Genomic DNA, 12609 nt, shown 5'->3' on the forward strand with positions numbered 1-12609 from the left:
CAGCTCGGAACTCCCGGCCACAGCAAGGGGGCTGTTGATGTCACGTGGGAGCCAGCGGGGCTTAAGAAGGGACCGAAGACCTCTGTTCCCTCGGGGACATCGCCTCCCCCTGGGGGGTGTGGGTGGAAGGCGGTGAGCGACAGCTGCCAGAGAGCCCGGGCTACGCTGGGGCTTGTTAGAATGCGTGTGAGAGTGTGGGGCAAGGAGTGTGTGTGCAGGTGTTTCGTGCAGAAATGTGTGTCAGTGTGTCTGTCTGTCTGGTGTATCAGTGTGTCCCTGTATGTCAGGGTATTTGTGCATCCGTGTGACCACGTTTGTATAATTTTGTCGGTGTGTCTGTACATCTGTGACTCTCTGTTCTCACTGTGTGGAGATGTGCTTCAATGAGTCTCTGTGTAGTGTAGTGTGTGGACATGGCAGTGTGTACCTCTATATATGTTAACGTGCTGTGTGTATGTGTATAAGTGTGAGTCTGTGTGATACCTGTGTGTGACAGTCGTCATTGTGTGTCTGTGTTCATATCGGTGTATATCAGTAAATTGTGTGTGTGTGTTGTGTGTGTGTGTGTGTGTGTGTGTGTGTGTGTAGGGGGCCTGTCTGTGAGGAGACATGTTCCCCAGGGCCTACCAAGGCCTGGTGCAGACCATCTAGGGCTGAAGATGAGGTTCCAGAGACCTCACCGTGGCAGCCGAGAGCCCTTTGCCTCCCAAGAACCTGCAGGTGTTTCAGAGCCCGGCTGTCTGGTTCAGTCAGCGTGGCCTTGGTCTTTGCTGAACACCTGGCCCTCTGGGCCTTTCCCTGCTGACTCTCCGGGGCTCTGGCCGCTGTCTCCAGGGCAGGGCTGGTTGGCTGTGTAAGAGCCAGGAAGCAGGGTCCCGGTGGCACCCTGGTGCATGAAGGCCTTGCTGCCTGGTGCGATAATCAGGTACTCACAGGGTCCCTTCCTCTCTCTCGCGGAGGTTACATGGGGCGTTCTGGGGAATGAAGGAGTTGACAGGGCCTGACTAAGCTCCTGCCCTTCTGGAACTTTCTATGTGGTTACCACATGCCACACCCAGACCTCTGTAGCTCACTACAGGGTGGGTATCTGTGCAGCTGGGGCTGAGGGGGCTGGTCAGGGAGGGACCTAAGCCCAGTGGCCTTGGGGGTTCTCTGTGGGCTCTGAAGCGGGGGTGTCATACGAGGAAAACCCAAGAACAGTATCAGAGCTCTCCATTTTTTAAGAACAGAAATGTTGAACCAATACACAGATGGACAGGATATCATGTTGGCAAAACAAATGCCCAGAACAAGGACATTTCTTTTCAATGATGAGACACTGATGCAGCCTTCATTTAGGAGCACTGCTTAGAACAGGAAAACAATAATAAAAATAATAACCTCAGTGTCCCACAGTAGGGCACTTCAGAATACCCGCCGGCTGTAATAGCGCCCTCTCTGGAACTTACACCCCTCTTGAGAGACTATCCCACTGCTATGTTCGCTTCTCAGTTAAAGTCCTTGAGAGCTGTCTGGACTTGGTCCCCACTCCCCCTCCTTTTCTCTCTTGAACCCATTCCAAACAGGCTGTCATCCCAACATGCCTCCGGAAGAGTGGACCAATGACCTCCTGTGCCAGAGCCAGCGATGGATTCTTTGTCCTCATCTAAGTCAGTGTCTCTGAGGACATAACCTGTTTTTCGCAGCTGGCTTTAGGATATCCCGGTTTCCCTCCTGCCTCGTGGATTGCTCTTTCTTCAGATCTTCCACTGGATTCCCCTCTTTTTTACCCTGAAACACTGGCCCGGCCTCTACCTATACTTGTTCCCCAGTTGACCACAACCAGTTTCATGGTTTTAAGTGTCGACTAAACGCCACGATTTCCAAACTCATCTCTCTACTTCTGCTTCTCTCCTGACTCTGGCTTCTCCGACACTTCACTAGTTAGATGCCTAGAGGTGCTTCACTCTTAACATGTCCAAAAGGAAAGTCTATTCCTTCCACTCTGCCCCAGACTACTCCTCCCTCTGACATCCATCTCAGTAATGGTACTACCATCTACTCAAAAGTTCAGGACACCAACTCAGAATTCATTCTAGAAACTCTGCACCCTCATCCCTCCTCCATTCCACCATGAAATCCCATTAGACTCCACCTTCAAAATATATCCAGAAACTACTGCAACCACCCTGTCCTGAGCCACCATCATCACTTGCATGGATTATTGCCCTAGCATCCCTACTGTGTCCCTATTTCTTTTTTTTTTTTAATTAATTAATTTTTATTGGAGTAGAGTTGCTTTACAATGTTGGGTTAGTTTCTGCTCTACAGCAAAGTGAATCAGTTATATGTATACATATATCCCCTCCTTTTTGGATTTCCTTCCCATTTAGGTCAGCACAGATCATTGAGCAAACAGTAGGTTCTCATTACTTATTTATTTTATACATAGTAGTATATATATGTCAATCCCAATCTCCCAATTCATCCCACCCCTCTCTTCCCTCCTTGGTATCCATAAGTTTGTTCTCTACATCTGTAATTCTATTTCTGCTTTGCCAATAAGTTCATCTGTACTATTTTTCTAGATTCAGCATATAAGCGATATTACACAATGTTTGTTTTTCTCTTTCTGACTTACTTCACTCTGTATGACACTCTCTAGGTCCATCCACGTCTCTGCAAATGACACTATATCGTTCCTTTTTATGGCTGAGTAATATTCCATTGTATATATGCCTGTGTCCCTATTTCTATCTTGAGCCTCTAGAATCTTTCTTCACCAAAGCCAGAGTGACTCTTTAAAACTGGAAATCAGATCACGTGACTTTGTTGCTCAAAAACTCCATTGTTCTTCCCACCACACTTAGGATTCAGATCCAAAGTCTTTACCACAGTCAACAAGATTCCATGTGAACCGGCTCCCATCTCCATCTCCACCTGGGTCTCCAGGCCCTCCCTCTCACTACGCTAGGACCTGTCTGGCCTTTTTGCTGTTCCTCAAACACACAGAGCTCCCTCTAGCCTCCTGTCCCTTGCACTTATGTTTCCCTCTGCTTAGAATTCTTTCCCCAGATGTCTGCATGGCTGGCTTCCACTAACATCACAGAAGTCTCTGCTCAAATGTCACCTCTCAGAGAGGACTTTTCTGATTGTGCATAACTGATTGTCCCAGTTTGTCTTGGACCTAGGGGTTTCCTGGGATGTGAGACTTTCAAGTGCTTAAACCAGTACAGTCCTGGGCAAACCAGGATGGTTGGCCACACCGCGATACAAGTCCCACCGGTTCCCCATCCGGTGTAAGACCTCACTCTCTGACACCTTATCCTGCAACTCTTTAATTGTTTATTTTCTGTCTTGAACTAGAACATCGGCTCTGTAAGTGCAAAGACTTTTCTTGTTCACTGTTGAATCTCCAGCATCTAGATCAGAACCTGGAATATGGTTGGTGCTCAGTACCTATTTGACCAATGAATCAAGGGATGAACTGATAAGATAAATTATAGTACATACATAAAATGGAAAATTACCCAGCTAAAAAATGGTATACGAGGGCTTCCCTGGTGGTACAGTGGTTAAGAATACTCCTGCCAATGCAGGGGACACAGGTTCGAGCCCTGGTCCGGGAAGATCCCACATGCTGTGGAGCAACTAAACCCGTGCGCCACAGCTACTGAGCCTGTACTCTAGAGCCCGCAAGCCATAATTACTGAAGCCCGTGCGCCTAGAGCCCGTGCTCCGCAACAAGAGAAGCCACCGCAATGAGAAGCCTGTGCACTGCCATGAAGAGTCGCCCCCGCTCACTACAACTAGAGAAAGCCTGCAGCAACGAAGACCCAATGCAGCCAAAAATAAATAAATAAAATCAATAAATTTATTAAAAAAATGGTATACAAGCTTATGGGAATCAAAACGGGAACATACATGTGATACAACGTCAAGGCAAAAAGCAGGTTTCCAAATGGTAGGTGACCAGGAATACCATCTTTGTAAGGAAAGTATAGACATGCAAATAACCATCAAAAAAACGGCTGAAGGGACATGACCCAAGGTGACAGTGGGTTACGTTCCTTTTTATCTTTGTACCACTGTGTAAAAATTCTCAAAGTGTTGCTGTTCACTTAATACTTAGGTACTAAGTCCTGGTGGGAGCTTTGACATACTTGCTGCCCCCAAACACACTCTCCCATCACCTTGACTGTGACTCCCACACCTGAGCAAACTCTCAGCATCTTTCTCTCCTGGTACCAGTGCCCTCTGATTTTTCTGGCCAGAGGCTGAATGAACATCGATACTTTTCCCCCGACTCTTCAGACCTACAGAGACCCCTGCAAACTCCCGGGGGCAGGTAGTCCAAGCTCCTCCGTGAACCCTCCAGCCTGTTCCTCCCCCTAACTTGCCCCAGCCTAGACTTGCATCCCTCTGTCCCATCACTACACTCACCTGCCCCCATCTCCCTGGACCTGCTGAATGCGGTGGGAGTGCGGGTGGTGTCACACAGCTCCCTCTTCTTGGAACACTCCCCTGACCAATCTGGTCTGCTCAGCTAACCTTTGCACCTGTCCTCGCTCGCCTTCCCCAGAAGCCCCGCCAGACCACCCCCAGTGCCATGAACCCTAGCTCCCTTCCTTGGGTCCACTTCTGTTATTACACTGTCTTCACTCTACTGTCATTTATTCCTTTACAAGCCTGCCTGCCCAGTGCCTAGCAATGACATACCAATGACAGTGCATACCAACTGGGTCTTATTTTGTTCCTGCAGTGCCATGGGTTAGGAACTATCATCGTTGCTGTTTTAAAGAGGAGGAGACAGGCATGGAGAGGCGAAGTGACTTGACTGAGACATCTAGGTAGTAAATGATATAACTGGGTTTTGAACCCAGGCAGTCTGACTCCAAAGCCCATGGCCTGGAATTTCAGGAAGAAGTTAGGAATTTAGAAAAGAAAGGAATGAAGTTAGTGGGAAGGAAGTTAGGATTAAATGGGTTAGTTAGGAAGGAAGAAAATTAGGCAGCTGAGAAGGCAGAGAATTAGTTGAGAGGGAAGGAAGGAAAGGAGCAAAGAAGGGATGGAGGGGGACTTCCCCGGCGGTCCAGTGGTTAAGACTCCGCGCTTCCACTGCAGGGGGTGTGGGTTCGATCTCTGGTCGGGGAACTAAAGATCCCACAAAAAAAAAAAAAAAAAGAAGAAGAAGAAAAAGGAAGGGAGGAGGGAAATTATAGAAAAAATGAAGGAAGGGAGTTAGCAAGGAGGGTGTTAGGAAGGAAAGAAGTCCATAGGGTAGTTAGAAAGGAAATTAGCTAGGTAACTAGTTCCCCAGTTTGGTAGACCAACAGGCCGGCAGGCAGGTGCCCTGCTCACGGCTGAGCCGCTCACCTGAGAAGGCTGGATCCCAGCTCAGGTCCTGGGCAGCAGTCCCGTGCCCAGCTCTGCCTTCCGGCCTCTCTGCATGGTCCCTCTGACCTGAAACCCAACCCTAACTTGCCGAACAACCTTCCTGGTCAGGAGCGACCTGTCACCCACTCGCTCAGGCTCCCAAACCAGCTGAAGTTCAACCTCCCAGCCCTGCTGGCTGGGAACCAGCTGCAGGGCTTTCCAGTTACTAATTAACCGCTGGACCTGAATCACAATGCTGGCTGCTCCCACTCGCTCCTCCACGGGGCCCTGCCCTGGGGACCCTTTTGAAAAAGGTACAGCACAGCTTAAGTTGTGTGACCTTGGGCAAGCGACGCCAGTTCCCTGAGCCTCATGTGAATCGGTGATGACGGTGTGTGTTCTGCCTTACAGGGAGGAGCTCTGAAGGCCCTTTAACACTGTCACATTTCACTCTCTGAAATCTTCCCTCCGCCCCCCTCCACCGACCCCCACCTCCAATTCCAGCTCAGATGCTGACTCTCCCACATAGTCTTCCCTGATTCCATCAGCGGAGTCACTTTCCCTTTCTCTTAGAGCCTGGAGAACTGACCATGGAAAGGGCTTGTCTTGCACAGCTCTCCCTGATGGGGATGACCCGCCTCTGGGATTAGCCCAATCGTGGATCCATCCAGGGAGGGGCAGCTCATTCCCTCCGCGGAGCCAGCCTCATCACCTGATACCTCTGGCACTCTCTTGTGTTGAGCCAAAGCCGGGGCACAGAGCTCACCTGGTCTTGCACTGCCTGGGCACCGTCCTGGGAGGAGAACCATGGCTGAGCTGAGACCCATGCCCCGCTTGGCGTTTTGGAGAACTGAGGCTCAGGCACCAGGGCTCAGCTCGCCCCAGGCTTTCTCCTGCTTGATCTGAAGCTGCCCAGACCAAGGGTTCTAACTCAGGGAAGGCGTAGGGCCTGGCCTGCTGGACAGGTGAGAAAACCTCTGCTCAGTGCCCCCTTCTTAGCAGGCAACTCAAGAGTCTGACTGCCATGCTGCCTTCTTCGCTGCCTTTTTATTAAAATGTCAACAATTTCCCAGTCATTCTAGTGCCTTAGAAACTGGCTGCTCTAATGTGCTCTGGAGGAACCCTGCACACCTCATTCCCAGCCTCCGCCAACACACAGCGGCAGGTGTCTGGCTCCTGCCCCGAGAGAAGTGGTGGCTGGCCAAGGGCACCAAGCAAACCAGGGCAGAGCCCCGGGTCCTGCCCCTTTCTGGACAGAGCTGCGCCTGCTCTGCCAAGCTCCTCCTCCCCTACATCCCTCCTCCCACACACTCGCAAAGCCAGTTAAAAAAAAAAAACAACCCACATAATGGTGTTGCATAAACTGTAGGGAACAATTCCAACATACCGAAGACTTTGAAATAAACAGTGTAAGCTTCTCCTCCAACCCACCTTCCATCTCATCGCCAGGGGTAACTGCTGTTAACAAAACGGTGATTCTCCTTCCAGACTTTTGTCTGCGCCCTCATCTACATATCGCACCAATTTTCCCCCCAGAAAAATGGGCCGTACTATACCTATTGTTCAGCAACTCACTTTCTTCCCCTCACACACAGCTTTCCATGTCAACACATACAACATTTTAAAAAACATCTGTATCACATTGTATATTGTGGGATTAATTTCCCATTCCTATTTCCTATTCACTCTTCCTTTGCTGATGGACATTCAAACTGTTACCAAAATCACAGTAATTCTAAGCGGGGCCGCAGAGAACATCTTTGTGTTAATATCCTGTGACCTTGGGCAAGCGTTTCCGTCTGATAAACTCCTGCAAGTGGGAGCGCTGGGTTAATTTTGACCTATCTACCAAATTACCGTAACGAGCTGTACCAACTGACATGGCTATCGGCAGTGCTTAAACTTGCCCATTCCCCTCAAAATACTGCAGAAAATAGCCAAGGCCACCCCTGCCCTGATGCCACTGCAGTAAGGCAATCCCTTCCCATCTTCATCTTCCTTCTTTACCCTTCCAATCTCCCTGTCTCTTCTCTCTCAGCTGGCTGGATTCTGTAGTTTGGGTGTGAAGGTCAAAGGTTTGTTCTCAGGGATGAGAAGGGGAAACGAGAGCCTGAACCAATAGGAACCCACCTCCGTGAATATTCCCTCCACCTTGACATTCCTCAGCCCACTTTTCTGTGCTTTATCTGGTCCCCTGTCCCTACTCCCACCAATACCCCACACTTGCACACACCCTCTCACACCTGCAGATTCATCCATAGGCCGAGGGAATAACAGGCATTGGACTGAAAAGCCTGTTACCCAAGTGGGCTGGGCGCAGGACGCTTGGGCCAACATCGTTCACACACAGGCCAGAGATGAGCCCTCCAGTTTTCTCTTAGGAAAAAAGATTTTTAGAAAGTGATAAATGTACCAAATTTTAAAAATCAAGCTGGACTATGAGGTGGATAATGAAAAACTTCAGTTCCTTGTCTCATTCCTCACCGACAAGGAACACGATTTAGCTGCTTCCTTTGGTAATCACGTCCACATGTCTAAATAGCATGATTATACTGCGATTCCTCCATCTGTCATTTTTAGAAATTCTCAAGTGGCTTCCTTCTTTTTCTTTTTCATTTTTTAACACCCTTATTGGAGTATAATTGCTTTACAATGCTGTGTTAGTTTCTGCTTTATAACATAGTGAATCAGCTATACATTTACATATATCCCCAGATCTCCTCCCTCTTGCGTCTCCCTCCCACCCTCCCTATCCCACCGCTCTAGGTGGTCACAAAGCACCAAGCTTATCTCCCTGTGCTATGCGGCTGCTTCCCACTAGCTATCTATTTTACATTTGGTAGTGTATATAAGTCCATGCCACTCTCTCACTTCCTTCTTACAATATTTAGATCTCGCTCATCCAAATACACACCTCTGCTTTTCCTAAAGTTAATTAGTAATTGCCTCATTCGATGCCTTGAAATATTGAACATATACCTCTGCATACATACACACACGTATATAAATTCTCTCTCAAACTCTCTGATAGAGTTGAAAATAGCCTCCTTATACAATAATATATCGATTTCAGTTTGTTTGGTTGTTTTTTTCTCATCCTTCCTGGAGACTTTCATCCTTCTGTCCTCATCTGGGCAGCTGCTCAGTTGACAACTTGGCCCTTCCTTTCCCACTCTAGAAATTCCCTTTGTCCCTCTCCTTTTTTAAAAAATTAAATTAAATTAATTTTTTTTGGCCATGCCGCGTGGCATGCAGGATCTTAGTTCCCCGACCAGGGATCGAACCTGTGCCCGCTGCAGTGGAAGCACAGAGTCTTAACCACTGGACCGCCAGGGAAGTCCCCTTTTTGTCCCTCTCCTTGTTGGAGGTCCTATTTCCTGGATCCTATGTTGTCCTCTTTTTTTTTTTAACATCTTTATTGGAGTATAATTGCTTTACAATGGTGTCTTAGTTTCTGCTTTATAACAAAGTGAATCAGCTATACATATACCTATATCCCCATATTTCCTCCCTCTTGCGTCTCCCTCCCACCCTCCCCATCCCACTGCTCTAGGTGGTCACAAAGCACCAAGCTTATCTCCCTGTGCTATGCGGCTGCTTCCCACTAGCTATTTTACATTTGGTAGTATATATAAGTCCATGCCACTCTCTCACTTCATCCCAGCTTACCCTTCCCCCTCCCCGTGTCCTCAAGTCCACCCTCTATGTCTGCGTCTTTATTCCTGTCCTACCCCTAGGTTCTTCAGAACCTTTTTGGTTTTTTTTTAGATTCCATATATATGTGTTAGCATATGGTATTTATTTTTCTTTCTCTGTGTCCTCTTTCTTTTTTTTTTTAATCTTTAAAATTGTGGTCAAATCTACATAAATAAAATTTGCCATTTTAACCATTATGAAGTGGACAATTCAGTACCATTAAGTCCTTTCACAGTGTTGTACAACCACCATCATTATCTATTTCCAAAACTTTTTCATCACCCCAAAGAGAAACTCTGTAGCTATTAAGCAGTAACTCCCAATTCCCCCTTCACCACAGCCTCTGGTAACCTCTAATCTACTTTCTGTCTCTATTGCCTATTCTAGATACTTCATATAAGTGGAATCATACAATATTTGTCCTTTTGTACCTGACCTATATCACTTAGCAAAATGTTGATCCATGTTGCTTAGCCCATTTTATGGTTGAATAATATTCCATTGTATGGATGGATATACCAGTTTTTGTCTACCTATTCATCTATATTTTGTCTACCTATTCATCTATCAGTGGACACTTGGGTTGTTTCTACCTTTTGGCCATTGTGAATAATGCTTCAATGAACACTGGCATACAAATAATCTGTTTTCAAATCTTTTAGGTGTATATACTTAGGAATGAAATTGCTGGGTAATATGGTAATTCTATATTTAGCTTTTTGAGGAACCAAACTTCTCTTTGAAGAGCCAAAGTTTTCATGGTGGCTGCACAACTTTACATTCCGACCAGCAGTATCTCCACATCCTTGCCAACAATTATTATTTTTCTTTTTTTTTTTTCGATTAAGGCATCCTAGTGAATGTGACATGGTATCTCATTGTGTTTTTTTTTTTCTTTTTTCCCGCGGTACACGGGCCTCTCCCTGTTGTGGCCTCTCCCGTCGTGGAGCACAGGCTCTGGAAGCGCAGGCTCAGCGGCCATGGCTCACAGGCCCAGCCGCTCCGCGGCATGTGGGATCTTCCTGGACCGGGACACGAACCCGCGTCCCCTGCATCGGCAGGCAGACTCTCAACCACTGCGCCACCAGGGAAGCCCTCTCATTGTGGTTTTGATTTGCATGTTTCCAATGACTAATGATGTTGAACATCTTCCCATGTGTTTATTAGCCATTTGTGTCAATGTATCTTCTTTGGGGAAATGTCTAGTCAAGTCCTCTGCCACTTTTTATTTGGGTCGCTTGTCTTTTTGTTGTTTAGTTTTAGGAATTCTTTATATATTCTGGATATTAAACTATTGTCAGATATAAAATTTGCACCTATTCTCTCCCTGCAGGTTTTCTTCTCACCTTTTTGATAATGTCCTTTGATAGACAAAAGTTTTTAATTTTTAAAAATAAATTTATTTATTTATTTATTTTTGGCTGCGTTGGGTCTTCGTTGCGGTGCGCGGGCTTATTGCGGTGGCTTCTTTTGTTGCGGAGCATGGGCTCTAGGCACGCGGTCTTCAGTAACTGTGGCTCGTGGGCTCTGGAGCACAGGCTCAGTAGTTGTGGCACACGGGCTTAGTTGCTCCGCAGCATGTGGGATCTTCCCGGACCAGGGCTCGAACCTGTCTCCTGCATTGGCAGGCAGATTCTTAACCACTGCGCCACCAGGGAAGTCCCCAAAGTTTTTAATTTTGATGAATTTCAACTTATCTATTTTTTTTCTTTTGTTGCTTGTACTTTTGGTGTCACATCTAGAATCCATTGTCAATTCCAAGGTCATAAAGATTTACCTCTATGTTTTCTTCTAAGGGTTTTATGGTTTTAGCTCTATTTTTTATATAGTGTAAGGTAGGCATCCAACTTCACTTTTTTCACATGTGGAAATCCTATTGTCCTGTTCTCATCCCTATTGAATGGACCTGACACTCTTTATCAAAAATCAATTGGCTGGGGCTTCCGTGGTGGCGCTGTGGTTAAGAATGTGCCGGCTGATGCAAGGGACATGGGTTTGAGCCCTGGTCCGGGAAGATCCCACATACTGCGGAGGAACTAAGCCCGTGCACCACAACTACTGAGCCTGCACGCCTAGAGCCCATGCTCCGCAACAAGAGAAGCCACTGCAATGAGAAGCCCGCGCACTGCAACGAAGAGTAGCCCCCGCGTGCTGCAAGTAGAGAAAGCCTGCACGCTGCAACTAGAGAAAGCCCACATGCGGCAACGAAGACCCAACACAGCCAAAAATAAAAATAAATAAATTTATTAAAAATATCAATTGGCCATAAATGTATGGGTTTATTTCTGGACTCACAGTTCTATTCAATTGGTCTTTAGGTCTGCCTTTATGTCAGTATCATACATGTTGATTACATTATCTTTGCAGTCAGTTTTGAAATCACGAAGTGTGAGTCCTCCAACTTTGTTCCTTTTCAAGATTGTTTTGGCTTTTGGGAGCCCCTCGCAATTCCATACAAACATGAGAAGCAGATTTTACATTCCTGCCAAAAAGCCATTGGAATTTTGATAGGGTTTGCACTGACCCTATAGATCACTTTGGGTAGTATTGACGTCTTAACAATATTGTCTTCCTACCCCCAAATATTAATCCTTTCCATTTGTCATGTTGAGGAGGTTCCCTTCTATTCTTAGTTGTCGGACAGTTTTTATTGTGAAAAGGTGTTGGATTTTTGTCAAATGCCTTTTCTGCATCAATTCAGATGATCATATATTTTCCCCCTTCATTCTAGTAAGGTGGCATATTATATAGATTGGTTTTCTTATGTTGAAAAGACATATCCTTGCATTCCTGGGATCTTCCTCCTTTTTTATATACTCTCTCATTTTGACGGAACACACCCTCCAGTGGCTTCCTGAGGAAAGGTGCATAGGAGGTAAAAGTTTGAAACCTTGTACGTTTGAAAATGTTCTGCTTTCATATTTGACCGATAGCTTGGCTGGGTACAGAATTCTAGGGTAGAAATAATTTTCCTTTGGAATTGTGAAGACATTGCTCCTTTCTCTTGCTTCCAGCATAGCTATTGAGACGTTCAGCACTACTGTAATTCATGTTCCTTTGGATGTGACCTGTCTTATTCCCTCTGGAAGCTTTTAGATCTTCTCTTTGTTCTCATTATTCTGACATCTCACCGTAATGAGGCTTGGTATCATTCCTTTTACATCCATTGTGCTGGGCATTCAGTGTGATTTTTTAATTTGTCCCTCTGTGAAATTTCCTTTTTTTTTTTTTAGGTTTGTTTTTGTTTCATATAATTTGTTTTCTCTGTTCTCTCTTAATGGCATTCCTGTTAGTTGTATATTGAACTTCTAGTTAGTCCTCTAATTTTCTTATTCTTTCCCATTTTCATCTTTTTTTATTCCACTTTTGCAGCAATATCAACTTTATCTTTCAACCCTTGTATTGAATTATCTCTGCAATCACATTTGAAATTTCCAAAAGTCCCTACTCATCACTCAATGTTTCTTTTCCTTTTTTTTTTTTGCGGTACGCGGGCCTCTCACTGTTGCGGCCTCTCCCGTTGCGGAGCACAGGCTCCGGACGCGCAGGCGCAGCAGC

General features: G+C 46.2%; 1 protein-coding gene across 1 annotated transcript in view; it reads right to left on the minus strand.

Annotated features, from left to right (window-relative positions):
- Position 1: 1 nt before the first annotated feature.
- The window catches only part of L3MBTL1 (L3MBTL histone methyl-lysine binding protein 1), a 52741-nt gene continuing 40133 nt past the window's right edge, over positions 2 to 12609 (minus strand). Inside the window, exon 20 of the mRNA XM_049698704.1 lies at positions 2 to 109. Within this exon, the coding sequence (XP_049554661.1) occupies positions 62 to 109 (48 nt within the window). The 3' untranslated portion in view covers positions 2 to 61. The remainder of the gene's footprint in view (positions 110 to 12609) is intronic.

Source organism: Orcinus orca, chromosome 16 (genome assembly GCF_937001465.1).
Source record: "Orcinus orca chromosome 16, mOrcOrc1.1, whole genome shotgun sequence".
In the NCBI taxonomy this organism is placed as follows: Eukaryota; Metazoa; Chordata; class Mammalia; order Artiodactyla; family Delphinidae; genus Orcinus; species Orcinus orca.